This window comes from Andrographis paniculata, unplaced genomic scaffold (genome assembly GCF_009805555.1).
Source record: "Andrographis paniculata isolate CXL003 unplaced genomic scaffold, ASM980555v1 Contig14END, whole genome shotgun sequence".
In the NCBI taxonomy this organism is placed as follows: Eukaryota; Viridiplantae; Streptophyta; class Magnoliopsida; order Lamiales; family Acanthaceae; genus Andrographis; species Andrographis paniculata.
This window is the reverse complement of record NW_026137424.1, coordinates 2,236,076-2,251,321: the sequence shown is the minus strand read 5'-3', so window position 1 is coordinate 2,251,321 and position 15,246 is coordinate 2,236,076. Positions and strand designations below refer to the sequence as shown.

The 15,246-nt window shown below is 29.9% G+C and overlaps 3 protein-coding genes across 3 annotated transcripts; 1 reads left to right on the top strand and 2 right to left on the bottom strand.

Moving 5' to 3' along the window:
- The first annotated feature begins 1,788 nt into the window (after positions 1–1,788).
- Positions 1,789–4,024, top strand: LOC127258567 (glucan endo-1,3-beta-glucosidase-like). The gene is made up of 2 exons (XM_051285456.1): positions 1,789–1,795; positions 3,063–4,024. Exons 1-2 carry the CDS (start codon positions 1,789–1,791, stop codon positions 4,022–4,024), a joined length of 969 nt encoding a protein of 322 aa, XP_051141413.1.
- Positions 4,025–4,926: 902 nt separating this feature from the next.
- On the bottom strand, positions 4,927–7,233 carry LOC127258001 (zinc finger CCCH domain-containing protein 39-like). Its single transcript, XM_051284627.1, has 2 exons — positions 6,093–7,233; positions 4,927–5,314 (listed from the first exon to the last, which is right to left on the bottom strand). Exons 1-2 carry the CDS (start codon positions 6,883–6,885, stop codon positions 5,073–5,075), a joined length of 1,035 nt encoding a protein of 344 aa, XP_051140584.1. The 5' UTR covers positions 6,886–7,233; the 3' UTR covers positions 4,927–5,072.
- Positions 7,234–10,736: 3,503 nt separating this feature from the next.
- On the bottom strand, positions 10,737–15,197 carry LOC127259676 (uncharacterized). The gene is made up of 11 exons (XM_051287194.1): positions 14,821–15,197; positions 14,487–14,574; positions 13,696–13,787; positions 13,491–13,609; positions 13,287–13,402; positions 13,085–13,212; positions 12,924–13,010; positions 12,537–12,597; positions 12,341–12,381; positions 12,139–12,259; positions 10,737–11,025 (listed from the first exon to the last, which is right to left on the bottom strand). The coding sequence occupies exons 1-11, from the start codon at positions 15,171–15,173 to the stop codon at positions 10,966–10,968; spliced, it is 1,266 nt and encodes a 421-aa protein (XP_051143151.1). The 5' UTR covers positions 15,174–15,197; the 3' UTR covers positions 10,737–10,965.
- Positions 15,198–15,246: the final 49 nt, after the last annotated feature.

The following is a 15,246-nucleotide window of genomic DNA, read 5'->3' as shown; positions in this document are numbered from 1 at the left end:
CTAACTCGTTGGCCCAAGAAGTATTTGTGGTTGGTAGACTTTGGTTTGAATTTTTATATTTTATTAAAATAATTTCAATTATGGCTATGTTCTATTAATACTATTTGAATTGATATTCTTTTAAAATAATAATATAGAATATTTTAAAATGTAAAAATGTAAAAAAGTTAAAAAAAAAAATTATAAAAAGTTATAAATCAAACACTATTCAATTTAAAATAATATTATATTTTATATTTTTGATACAATTTTTTTTATACCACACTTAAAAAAAAATAAAAAAATAAAAAAATTCAATCCATTTAAAAATTTGGCTAAACATAGCCTATATAGGCAATAATTTTTTTATTTTTATTTTTAATTTTTTGGAGACATATGATATGAATGTTAAAATATTTTTTAAAAAGTACAAGTTAATTTTGAAATGAAGCATACATTTTAGTTATGATATTTAAAAGGTTAAATTGCACAAAATTTACTTCTAGTTTCACGAAATTGCGTTTAAATCCTCTGGAAAGTCCTTATTTAAACGGTATTTTACCTAAATGCGCCGAAATTGCGAAAAAAAATTTAAAATCTTAAATTCTAAATTCCTAAAATTGCAAATATATTTATTTTTTATATTTATCCTTAAAAAATAGTAAAAGCAAATTCTTAAAACCTGAGAAAAATAACTAATTTTGAGTATATTTACTATTTTTTCAGACTAAATATGAGAGAAATGAATATATTAGGAGTTTATAAATTGATATTCTAGAATTTATTTGCAGTTTGAGTACATTTAAGTCAAATACCGTTAAATAAAGATCGCCGAGGGGGTTAAACATAGAGTTATAGGTACAGGAGATTTGACGCAATTTCATAAAATCACATGTACAATTTGTATAATTTAACATATTTAAAATAGAATAAATAATTATTGAATACAAATAATAAGAAAAATCCTTCGTATTTACTCTTATCATTTTAATTTCCATCGTAAAAGTTTGGGTTCCATTTGAAATCACTATTTCTATTATTTATTATATATGATTTTTAATAAACAAAAAATATATACTCTCTTCATCCCGGATAAATTGTCCATGTTACTATAGATACGACAATTTTAATAAAGTATAATTAGTAATAATTATAAAGTGTATTAGTAAAAATAATTATTGTATAATAAAAATAATTATAAATTAAAATAACTAAATAATTAAGAAAATTATAAATTATAAAATTTATAATGTAATTAAAACATATAATTATATATATATATTTTTAAAAAGATAAATTATTTGGGACGTAAATGAAAAATAGGGGCAATCTACATAGGACGACAGAAGAAGTATTATTATTATTTTTTCTCAAACTAAATTTCAAAGAAAAAAAAAAAAAGAAATTAAATAAATACAAATTAAACAAACTTTTTATTTATTTATTATTTTAAGAAGTTATTCATAATTTGCATGTTCACTTGTTATATTGACTATATTTAAATACAGTAAATATTTCTATACAATTTTTTTTAAAATTTTACTATTTAGATTATTAGTTTCTTGAAAAAATAAAATAAAATAAAATATTTTATTAAATATTATTTTAATATCAAATTCAAATTAATTTTTTTTAAAAAAAAACACATAAAAAATAAAATATATATTTTATAGAAAATTTAATGAAAAAAAATATCTCAAATTTTGATTTAGAATAAATATATAAAAAAAATTATGTATAAAATTTATTGCATAGTTTACCTCATATTGAAAGAAATTGTATCGTAAAGGTAATCTTTATTCAGTCGGAATGTTAGGTTTGTTTGGTTTGAGTTTTTTTATTTCAATTTTATAAATATTATTTTAATGTAATATTTATTTTTAAAAAATAATATATTTAGATAGAAACTGTAGATTCAATAATAAAGAAAAAATTAAATTGAAACCAAATATTTCCAAAATGCACTAACCATCCGATTATAGTGTTGAATAGGAAATTATTTTAAGAAAGGCAAATATAAATTATACTCCCTCCTTTCGGTCAGAAGATATACATATTTCAATTTTGGAATATCCAATTACAATGTAAACATTTAATTAAATACTTCACTTTTTTTTCACAAATACCTTTACTTTACATCAAGATCATTACTTTTACACCAAAAAAGCAAAGCATTATACTATTTTTAACTACCCACTATAATTAAAATACTATTATTTTTTAAATACCGCGCCAAAAATAAATATTTACTTTGTGTGTGGACGGAGGAAGTATATATATATATATATGTAAATCATTTCTTATTAGGGTGTGTTCGGTTATAAGATTTTTACAAAATCTTACTATTCATCCTTTTTTTTTTCCCCCAAAAACATTAAATCAAATATTTATTTTTCATTTTTTATATTATACTAAAAATAAATTTTACATTCAAAACATCACATCAACACCTATTTATATCACATCATACAACTATTCAAATTCAAAAATTTTATTATTTAAATCCCAACTCAAAATCCAAACCCTCGAACAAACACATCCTTGATGTAAAATTAATTTTAAGTAAGTATAATCAATTATCAAAATAATATAAGTTGCTATCAATACCATTGACATTAATTACGTCATTAATCATTTTTTTTTTTTTTTTGGTTAGTACAATTATGAAAGATTCCATGCTTTCAATGGCTCAATATTAAATGTAAACATTAAATAAACTCAAATGTCCCAAAAATATCAATTATTAAAAGAGAAACAATAGTGTATATAATATGTATTCAAATAAATTGAATTATTTCATTCTTCATCACATAAATGATTACAATGAAGAATTTTGCAAGAATTGTCTCTATGCTATTTTTTATGTCCCATGTTATTTTCTCGCATGTAAGATGTTCGTATAACTTTCTATTTACCGATTTACGTTTAATTCATATAAAAGTTTTTTCGAAAATTTGAAATATTAATTATTTCAAAAAATAATAATAAATTAACTATTTTATGTAATGTTATTTGAAAAATCTACTGCTACTGCTGCTGATGAATAATGTCAAAATATTCTTTTCTCGATCTGTGACATGTAGGTGCAATCGTAGGAGTCAATTACGGTACTCTTGGCGACAATTTACCCTCACCGAACGAAGTTCTTGAGCTATGCAAAAGTAACGGTATTACAAATATCCGAATATTTGAACCGAACACGGATATTCTTAAAGCTCTTTCAGAAAAGCCCAGTTTCTCGGTCATAATAGGAGTTCGGAATCAGAACATCCAATCGATCGCCAACGATTACAACGCGGCGAAATCTTGGGTGCAAAACAACGTTGCCCAATATTCTAACAAAGTGAACTTCAGATACATTGCAGTCGGAAATGAGATAACCCCATACGATCCCAGCACCGGAAGTTTCGCCCCGTTCGTGGGCCCCGCAATGGTAAACATCCACAAAGCCCTCCGAGAAACTGCCCTGAACAATAATGTCCCGGTTTCCACTGCCTTACGCGCAGCTGTCTTAAGAACTTCTTACCCTCCCTCTGCTGGAGCTTTTAAACCCAAATTCGCCCCGTTCATAAATCCCATAATCCAATTTCTTCAAGAAAATCAAGCGCCTCTTCTCGTCAACGTCTATCCCTACTTCGTGTATATAAGTAACCCGAAAGATATCAGTTTGGACTACGCGCTTTTTAGATCTGATGCTCCTGTCGTAAAGGACGGGCAATACGAATATAAGAATTTATTTAGTGCTATTGTGGATGCATTTAGCGTAGCAACGGGGGCGGCAGGGGGGCCTAATGTTGACATTGTTGTGACCGAGACGGGATGGCCCAGTGATGGAGGGACCGCGACTTCTATGGAGAATGCGCAAACTTATAACAATAATTTGGTTAATTTTGTACGAAATGGGACACCGAGAAAGCCCGGGAAACCGATCGAAACGTATATATTCGATGTGATCGACGAGAATCAAAAGAGCCCTGAAGTCGAGAAGCATTGGGGAGTATTTCTTCCTAGTAAACAACCTAAGTATCCCATTTCATTCATTTGATTGTAATTATATGTCTATGAGTTTGCTTGATTAAATTCGTCAGTAATAATGGATTTGTTTGGTCTTTTATAGTTTATTTATATAATTTTTAATGAAAATATATTACTCACTCCATTCCATAAGAAAAAATATCATTTTCGTTCAATGATAAAACAAGTTCATTAACTGTACTGTTTACCTGACATAATAAATATTCTATATATTACACTGGCAAATAACTTTTATAAATATACTATATATATATATATTTTTTTTTACTATAAATTAATATAATACTAATATTTAAAAATTTACGTGCAAAAAGCAAACGGTGCTCTTCATACGGGACTAATAGAGTATTTTATTTTATAAAATATCGTATTAAAATATTATTTAAATTAATATATATATCATATTCTTCTCATAAACTATTTAAAATTTAGTGAAAATGATTTCACTCAAAATATTTTAAAAATTTCTAATAACTAGTAATAATATTTCTAAAACAATAAAACAACCGGTCCGATGAAATTAAGATTCATTATATAATTTTATTTTTTAAAATTTTGACATTACAGTGATTATTAAATAAACATCACGTTAAAATAATTTTTTTCATAAGATATTATATAAAATATTTAATTATTTTTTATTTTAAAAAATTCAAAATTAAATCTCTCAAAACTCTTATATAATACTACTAATAATTTCAAACTAATGAAAAAATGGCTTTTCATATTTGTATATATAATCTCGGGCTTGATCTTTAAATGGGCCTAATTATTTGAGCCTAATCAAATTTGGGCTTGATACATTTTATTTTTTATTCTTAAAATCAAATACTAATACTAATACTAATACTAATATTAATATTATTATTATTATTAATTTGTTTAACCCAAGATTCAAACCACAAGAGGCAATATTTTCTTTCATATCAAATAATCTTTATTATCCTTATTGTAAAATATCAAATAAATTTCAAATACAAATATCAAAATTTCGAATCAAAAATAAAAAATTACCCTAATTATTACACGCCAAACACAAAAAATTCTCCGGATCAAATCTATGCAGTGCCGGGGAGGCCGCGCGGCGGCGACACGTCATCCAACCAGTCGGCGTAGATCCGGTTAATCTTCTTATTCAACTTCCATTTCGACCTCTTCTCCTCTCCCCCTCCACCATCTCCGTCGCCAACGGCCATGTTCGCCGGCGGAGCTCCACCGTGTACAGAACCCACCGCCTTTCTCGAAATCGCACCGCCGCCGCCGATCACACCCATTTCCGGCCCATCGCATAGAATCAGATCTGTTAAGGTATCGGTACAGATCAGATCAACGATCATGACATTCAGACAAAATCGATTCGTTTCGCAATCAATGCATATACGCACAAAATTAGGTAGAGAAAGAATATAAGAACACATAACAATGAAAATTTATACCATTTTCACAATGCACATCAACAATACGCAAAAAAGAGCTTTATAAAACAGCACTCAGACTCACCCGAAAATGTTAAAACTTTGAGAACAAACCAAACATCCTTACTAAACATCATCGAAACAAAACTCATTTCAAAGATGTAATTTTTTTTAAACTTATAGATCAAATTCAAGTCGAGTAGTCGAAATCCACAAACATATGCAATTTGGCGAAAAACTAGAACCAACCAAAGCAACGTTAAACACAATCAATTGTTTGATATATACCTAATGATCCAAGCTCGACAACAAAGAAAAGAAAAACACGAAACCATTCGACAAAAACTAGAACAAACCAAAACAACATTAAACACAAACCAAACATCGATAGATATATATACTTTCGAAACTTTTAACATTATTAATCAACATCAATATAGATATACTTTTCTTTCACAAAATATCACATTAAATATAATGTTTACTATTCCTAACATTTTCGAAAATTCCAAAACTCCCATCTAAACACGGATCAATAGATATATACCTATACCCACAATCATTGCAAGATCGACAGAGAAAATACTAACACGAATCATTCAACGAAAAACTAAGACAATCCAAAGCAACACTAAACAAAATCAATCGACTCAATATATATACCTGACGATCCGTGCGCGTAATGACACCGGTCTCCATACCGGCATTGCCCCATCTCCCACTTGCTACACATCCTCGTCTTCCAAGCACCAACCGGATCGCCACGATCCGCCATTAATCCAATACTTATAGCCGAGGATTCCCTCTCGCCGTACCCCGGCCCCGGCGGATCCACCCTGACCTTCTTCGCCGGCGGCTGAGGGCCGCGCTCGTGCAAAAAGTTACACTTATCACCGTAGGGACACTCTTCTCCATTGAAATACTTTTTACATATCTTCATCCTATGCATCAAACCCCTCTCCTCCCCCCACACCCCGCCGACGCCGGAGCCACCGCCGCCGGCGACACCACCACCGACGGCGGCGCCCTTATCCTTCTCCATTTCCCTCACCAAATCCTGCCAATTCGATGGCGGTTCGCGAAGATCATCGGGACCGTGCGCGAACGTGCAGTGCTCGCCATTCCGGCAAGTTCCTTCGATGAACTTGGCGCAAATCCTGGTTTTGTAGAAGATGTGGCTCGTTCCTCTGTTTCCAGGAATGGTTAGCGGATTCGATGGTCGATTCGGTTGTGAATAATTTGGGGGTTTTTCAGAAGGCTTTAATCGCTTGAAAGGGGGATTAGGGTTTTGATTATGGTAGGTATAGAACTGATCGAATTGGGAAATTGAATTCGATTGTTGATTTTGATAGCTCTGCTGCTGTTCGCTGCTAAACGCCGCCCAATATCCGCCGCCCTCGCCGAACATGGGCGGCGACGCAATGGTCGGCGGAGGCGTAGGATCGGAAAAACCCATCCGCGATTGTCTTCTGATCGAAATCGAATTCCAAATACAAAGAATAAAAATAAAAAATCAATCAATTTAAATAAGAACAGGATTGTTTCCACAAATCAAAATAAAATTATCCAAATCCCCAAAATCAAATTTCAAATCCTAAATCGATTAAAATCGGAATATATCACCAATCCAGAGAAATAAAATCGAATTCAAAAAATACGATGAATCAAAAGATTTCTCTCCAAATTTGCAACGAATACCTCCGAAATTTTCTATTAAATAAATCAATTTTTATAAATAGGAATGAAAAAATAAATTAAATAAAGAAAGTACAAAAAGAGGCGCCGTTTGAAACCCTAAATCAAAAATCGAGTGAAGACATAAATATAAAAATTTATATATAGGAACTTCGAAAACGAGACTAAAACCCTAATGGCGGCTAAAACCCTTTCCTACCAAAATTAATTTTGTTTCCAAAATCGAGTGGGCCCACTTGACGTAATAAAAACTTTTGGATAAACTTTCCAATTATTAGTATACTTACCATAGTATATTCGCTCTTACATTTATTCTCATATAAATTTTTGCTCTTTCTATTTTTCAAATATATTTATTATGTTCGTCCCTTAATAATTTATCTATTTTTTTTATTTTGATTCATCTCCTAATAAAGTATTTATTTTTTTTAGTAATTATATTATTTATCTAACATTACAAATTTCTTTCTAATTTATAATATATTATATAGATGTCATTATTTTTATATCATACAATTTAATCTTTTTACGTTTATTTTTATTTTATCCCAATATAATACTAATATTTTTAAAAATTCGTGCAAAAAATAAATGGATATATAAAAATAGAACGGAGGGAATATATATTTCAACTATATTTTAAAATTCATTATTTATAATTTTAAATTTTTAATTAAATTATTTACTTATTTTAATTTTATTTATAATTATTTTATTAATAAATTTTTTAATTATTCACTAATTATATTTTACTTAAATCTTCATGTCTACACTGATATACTAATATGAACAATTATCCGAGACGGAAAGAATAACTTTTTTATAAATTAATTTTGCTAAAAATTTTTGGCATAATTTTGTAGATGATATAGTATTTTCTAATGATTTTGCCTTTTTTTAAATGATTTTTTATAATTATATTTAAATTTTAAAAAAATAAAAAAACTGTTAAAAAATAAATATTTTTAATTATATTCAAAATATCATATTCAAGAATTATTAAAATTTTAAACAATGTATTTGGATGTGATTCAAGAAATTATTATTTTCTCTATCCCGTATGAATATATCTATCTTCCGGCGAGCCACGCGGCCTCTCCGGCGCTGGAGAACTAAAACAACGAAAAACTTTTACTTATGAGACTAGTTTGCGATAGGCTTGCCGAACTAAAAAACAGTTTATCCTTGTTTTTTTTTTTTTTTGGTGACATAAAAATTTTGCAGTCGTTATTATTCTTTTTTTTATATAGTAATTTTGTTCATTCTCGGCTGAACTTAATAGCCATCAAAATAAACCAGCAAAGTAAGTGATGAATGTATAAATTTACATATGTGATATTTTATGACAGTTAAATTATATTGATTGCATTCTTATAACAATATGTAAAATGTAAAGTTTAGTTCTTTTTTATATTATTAGAAGAACAACTACCAAAAAACAAATACTTTATATTATTTCGGATATAGTTAAATAGCAAAATAGATTGATTAATTCCGAAATGATGGAATATTATATTTTATAAATTTAATTTTTAAAATTTTGTTTGGTTATGATTTGAAGTTAATTTTAAATATAATTTAGATTTGAATAATATTTTAATATAATATTTTATATGAAAAAATAATGAAGGAAAAAATAAAATTTAAATGTCAAATACTAATTGCAGTTACATACTAGGAGAACTATGCCAAACAATAAAACAAAAAATATATAAACTTTTAATTTATTTTGTTTTTAAAAGTTTTATTGAGTATTATTGTACTAAATATTTTTAATTATAAAGATATCATTTATAAAAAAAAAAAAAAAGAAAAAAGATTAAAAGAAAAAACACTAATATATTTACAAAGACAATCAAATAAGACAAAAGAACACATTATTTTTGAACAAAGGAAATATAATATTATATTGAGTATTTTTTTAAGATTTTTTTTTTTTTTTAATATTATGCATTGTCCACGCTATTTTATAAAAATATATTATTACTATTAATTTACAAAATATTATATTCAATTATTATTTAAATATCCAAATATAAATATACAACTCCTATTTTAGCCCATAATCAAATTTACTTGTATATTATGACAATTTTAATTGTTTTAGGTTGTTGAATTTATGAGGTGAAAAGCATTCGATAGATATATAGCCAAGTGTTTGTTTAATTTGTACTTTATTTTTGTGCCTGTATTTTAGTTCTGTAGATAAAATAATTATAATTTTATATAAAAATGTAATAACCTTTCATAAAAAATCTCAAAATTGTATAGTAAAAAAATACTCCATCGGTCCCTTTGGTCATTTGGGATTTTTATTATTAGTGAAGGTGTGTAAAAAAATTTTACATTTTTATTTTTTAACTTTTTGTATAAATAATTTGTATGTATAATAGTATGCTTATAATTTAAATAAAGTTAAAATGTATTTTGGTATTAGTGTACGATTATTTTTATTAAAAAACAAAAAAATGAATACTTTTAAGTATGACAGACAAAAATAGTAAAAAAAATATTTTGAATTAGGACGAATGAAATATTAAAGAGTTCATAACCATAGTCTTATTGCCTCATTCCAGCTAATACATTGGCCTTAATTCAAAAATCTTCTCTTTGTTTTCGATACCATTTCTCTTTACCCTTCGAAAAAAATATAATGCAACGATAAAAAAATCAACGGTGAAAATTTCAATTCAACCTCGGAATGGCCTCGCGAAGTAGAGGCAACATAGATGAATTTTTCGATCTCATATCTTCGCTCTCCCTCTCTAAGACCCGCATCGAGACATTGTTTGAAGTTAAATTTGAAAGGCATTTCTTGATTTTTCAGAAAATTGAGATACTCAAACAAAATGAGAGGAGGAAAATTACCTGGGACATACCTGGCGGACACGTGTGATATAGAGATTTTATTTATTTATTTTGGTCATTGCCTATGCTCTTAGCTTTCTATTCCCTTTGCTGTAAGGCCATCTCCAATGGGTAGCCTTTTTCAGTGCAATTCCGGCGTACATGGAGTTTTTGCACTCCAATGGAATTATATTTTTGATGGTGTTTGCTACAGTGCAACACCATTTTATAGCATTGGCTTGTTTTTTTTTTTTACATATTAATTCTTTTATTTATTATTTATTTTATATATTTTTTAAAAATATAATATTAATTATAGATATAAAAAATAGTTTAAAATAATACTCCCTCCGTCCACAAAAAAAGTATACAATTATTTTTGGTGCGGTGTTAAAAGTAGTGTAATGACATTTTTGCCTTTGCTTTTTGGTGTAAAAGTAATGATGTGATGTAAAGTAGGGGTATTTGTGGAAAAAAGTAAGGTATTTAATGAAATGTTTACTTTTAATTGGACGTCCAAAATAGAAACATGTATACTTTCTAGCTGGACGGAGGGAGTATATAAAATGAAATATTTTGAAGAATATTATTTTTGGAGTAAAAAATAAAGCTGTGAATTGGAGTAAAAATACTGTAGCAACTGCAATTTTTTGAGTTAAAACGGTATAAATAGAGTTTTTGAGTTCGAGATGACTTAACACAGCATCATGTTTGATAGAAGGACATATTTGATTTGATATTTTATGAAAAGAAAAACGTAGAAACTAAAGAAACCGCCAGATGAGTGCATCCTAAGCAAGAATGTAGAAAGTGTTAACATAAGTAAGCAAAATTGGACAATAGAAGCTACATAATTCAGAAGATGAAGAGCATTTTCTGAAGCTACAAAATTCACTGAAAAGTCTTACAAATTTTCTGTCGGACCGTGTTTGTTGCTCGTACAACTCCACAACACACAATCAATAAGTAGTGATGGACGACAGGGTTGGATCGACTACTTGTACCATCCTGTAAGTAACCATCGCAACAAGAAACAGAACGCGCAGCATAAGGCCTGTAGCACAGACGACGAGTTATATGTATGGACTATTCGATGATAACACATTGAAAGCAAACCCAAATACGAAAGCGCTTCGCCATCTCTTCATTTTGTGAAATTATTTTACGAAAACTTATAAAATTGTACTACCACCTTCCACCGCCAATCTACCTATTTAATTTTTGTATATTAATCTTTGAATATAAATTATTATATCAAAACGCAGTACAAATGAAGGGAAAATGACAAAAATACTTCTACTATGTAATAACATTTATATAAAAAAAAATACACAAATACAAGAATATTTTTAATATTAAAAACAATAACGCCAAATGCAAATGGATAAATTGGCGCTGGACAGAGATAGTGTTATATTCATTATATATAAAAAAAAAAAAAAAAAAAAAAAAAAAAAAAAAACCTTAATCTATAATGGATAAGATCAAATCATAATCTAAACCTACCAAATATCTTAAACAATAAACTGAATATCAACATTTCAACATGTTTGTGTTTTGAAAAGTTCAGATATTAATGTTATACCTAATCTTGGTTGAACTACTACTCATTCAAACAATCGTGCTCTTATTTACTCTCACCGTCTGTCAAATTTATGCTTACTTTTTTATTTAAGTCTATCTGCGAAACTTATGCTTGCACGGTAAACAATATTAACTCATACTTCAGCATATAATAACAACTTTACCACTGTCATTAAATTATACACTATCATTTTAAACTCGTTCCTTAATTAAATTTTCAAAATACTCCTATATGACTTTTACTTCTATATTAAAAATACTCCCTCCGTCCACTCTTTAGGCATACATTGTGTCATTTGTCATTTTCGTTCATCCAAACACAATGTATACATTTACCCTCAATTTATACTTATTTAATTTAATATCATCGCATCAAATTAAAACGCAAAGACAAAATGATTTTTACACAAAAAAATAATATCTACTAACTAATATTAAAATACAATATTCATTACACTTCACGTCAAAAGTAAATGTTACCTTAATAGTGGACAAAGGGATTACTATAATTTTTAAGTCTTGTGCTCACCTTTATAAGCATAATTTTACCGAACAGTATATAAAATGACAAAGAATTTGTTACCTGGAAAGCTAGCAACATAATACAAAGGGTCTTCTCTGACTTGCGACCAAATTGTCTAAGAAATAAGTTCACGAGAGTCCCATCATTCGTCCCGGTTAACAGGCCAGACTGGGGGTCGAACCTGCAAGTCCTTAAACATTTTAGCATAAGTAGAGAAGAACAATTTAATCAAAAGTGCCCCAAGAAGCACTGAACAACAGACCTTGGCAGTCGATGGCGTGGACAAGGAATAATACCAGCCAGCTGACAGGAAGGAAAAGGAATGAACATTAACATACACACATATATATATAAATAAGCTTTTGCTTGTGTCTGTTCTCGAAAATTTTTGTTTGTTGATCAAGAGTGCTGTGTGCGAGAGAGAAAGAGAGGAGGGGGTGGGGGTGAGAGGAGTGAACCTGAGGGAGCGAAAGCAGGAAATTCAGGACTTGTGGAGCAAAGAATATCAGAAGTGTTTCGCTGAAAAATAAAATAAATTCAATAAGCCATTAAGAACTCACAACCAAAATTTTTCAACAAACATAAGAATAGCAAAGTTAGTTCGAGCTAATGAAATAATTCAACTAATTAGAGTACTGTCTGTAAGCTATTACTTAATTGGGAAAATTGAATTCAATAATGAGAATTAACAAATATAAGAACTTCTGAATCTCTTTCTCATCTTAGGTAATTTTTGAATCATCAAAATCGTGTCTGCCATTTAAATAAAAAACTCTACACCAGAACATAGTCTAAAAGTATTTAGGGTGCCAATCAATGATGAGTTCAAATACGAAGAAACACACCTAAAATGGCCCAAAATGCCAACAACTGCCATGGTCATTCCAGCAAAGTAAGTATAGGTGTCGCCGACAAAAACTGAAGATGGATACCTATGAGAAACAGGAACACAGATCAGCATGCAGAAATTTTTAAATCCTTATCGAAAGATTGCAAGCATCTCTACCAATTGTAAGAGAGCAAAGCCAAAGAAGTGGCAAGCAGAGGTTGAACAAGGTAAATGGAGAATGCATGTGCTTGTTTATATTCGGGATCAGTAGAAGCCCCAATTTGCACGATGTTATGTATCAGGATCTGCGACAGCAATCTGTCAGATTCAGCTTTAAAAGTCTGGGGTTCGAAATCTGAGTAAAATAACATATTCTTACAGCGCAAGAAATAACAACTGTCTGTCCAACTTCAAGGCCATTGATACCAGCATGGATGTTAATTGAATTCGTGCAGAAGATAGCCAACAACCACATGTAGAGCTTATATATCCACCCTATAGTCGACAGATAGTTATTTACAGAAAATAAAATAACAGAATCTTAAGTAAAAGATAAGAATATGCAAAGTATCGAGTGAACTACCTAAATCTAAAATCTCAAGTCCAATGTATGGAACAAGAGGCTTTGGTATAACAATACTTGTGTGGCCAGCATATGCCATCAACAATGGAAGAGCAGCAATAGACGGCAACACCAATTTCCTGTCTTCAAAATTGCATGACAACAGCTAAGAATTCTATCACAGATATTGGTCTGAAAATAGCACAGATGAGATGTCGAGACTCACACTCTCCAAGGTACATCAAGGACATCATCGATGAATCCAAGTAGAGTCATGAAGCAAACAGATGCAAGTGCTGCATTGTATTCGACGAGCCACTTCAGAGAGAAGATATCAAGTCACTATATGACCTAATAAAGCTTAGCAACAACATGAAATTGAAAACACAAATTTACATGTGTGGGAACAAGAAAGGAATCCAAAACAGGCGAACAATATTAACGAGGAACTCGGAACCATGAAATTCATCGTAGCTGCTCCCAACACCATATTTAGGCGTTGTTTGCAATCTCTAAAGCAATATTTTTCAACTAATTAAAAATAGCTGAAGGCTGTTCATCTCTTTTACTATTAACAACTTTAAAAAACCGGTAATTTTCAGCTAAAAGTAACACAGGCCACTCCAGCTGCTTCCAATAACTTCTTGAGTTCTCTAAATAAATAATTTAAACCTTACTGTTGAAACTCTAGTAAAGTAATACATTTCCATCAGCACCATAAGCATATCTTTATAACATCATTGAAATTAACTGGTTATGAAATTGCTCTTTTTCAGAATATAAGCAAATCTTCTGACTGATTTTAACTACTACTTTTTACAGGAAAAACAAAGTATATGTCATCGCAAATAGTGCCTTAAAAAGGCTTTTAAAAATTTCCCCTGGTTCCATAGATAAATTGAAGACCTAAATAAGGTAATAACTTCTCACAATTTCACCGAAAAGGCTATCTTGATCATGCATTTCGTTTCGTAACAAAAGATCCAGATACAGATGAGCAAATTAAAGAGCACTTACATTTGAATCTGCTGTCAAGTTGAAATATTGAAACAAGATCGTCACAACAAGATAAACTATTCCAACAACTATGCCCAACGACTCAGGCCTGCATAAATCAAAAGCAAACTTAATAAAATGGAAACCCTAAAATTCGAAAATTAAACTCTACTGTGAAAAATTCCACATCTCAGAATGTCAAATTCAAAATCGATAATGCAAGCAGTAGTTCCCCTAGCCATAGTATTCTAATCGCGCACAAAATTCAGCTCAAATTTCAACAGTACACACATCTCCTAAGTTAGAACTGAAAATTAAAACTCAAAATAATGAGAATTAAGCAAATTAAACTCACACTTTTATGGATCCGTCAGGTGTGCCCTTCTTGTTAATATCGTACCCAAACAAATTCCTCCTCAGCACATACCTCGACGCCACAGGAATCATTCGAACCGAAACGAAAAAGCCTAGAATGCTGATCACCGCACTGATCAAGATTGGTCTCTTGAGCTCGTAATCGATTTCGTAGCGAGCGAAAAGCAGATACAAGTACGGGATCGAAAACACCAGAGTGAATTTGAGAATCGTGAGGAGTTTAGCAGGACGAATTGTGAAGTCCGCCGGCTCAATTTCAGCCTTCGTCTTCTCCGTCTCAGATTTCGGCGAGGCGGCCGCCGTCGTCGCCGTAGCTCGCTTTCGCGCTGCCATTGCTCCTCCGCCGTCAGTCGAACCTTCCGCTATGAAAATTTCTCCCGTAAATATATATGTCTGATAGCCATTT

Bases quoted from the DNA above. Each gene is read 5' to 3' on its own strand.
- LOC127258001 (XM_051284627.1), bottom strand. From the start codon at position 6,885: ATGGGTTTTTCCGATCCTACGCCTCCGCCGACCATTGCGTCGCCGCCC. The intron at 5,315-6,092 runs GTATATATATTG...ATACCTTAACAG, and splicing joins TTACGCGCACGGATCGTCAG to ATCTGATTCTATGCGATGGG.
- LOC127259676 (XM_051287194.1), bottom strand. From the start codon at position 15,173: ATGGCAGCGCGAAAGCGAGCTACGGCGACGACGGCGGCCGCCTCGCCG. The intron at 13,213-13,286 runs GTAAGAATATGT...TTGCTGTCGCAG, and splicing joins CAGTTGTTATTTCTTGCGCT to ATCCTGATACATAACATCGT. The intron at 12,598-12,923 runs GTGTGTTTCTTC...TTTATTTTTCAG, and splicing joins GGCATTTTGGGCCATTTTAG to CGAAACACTTCTGATATTCT.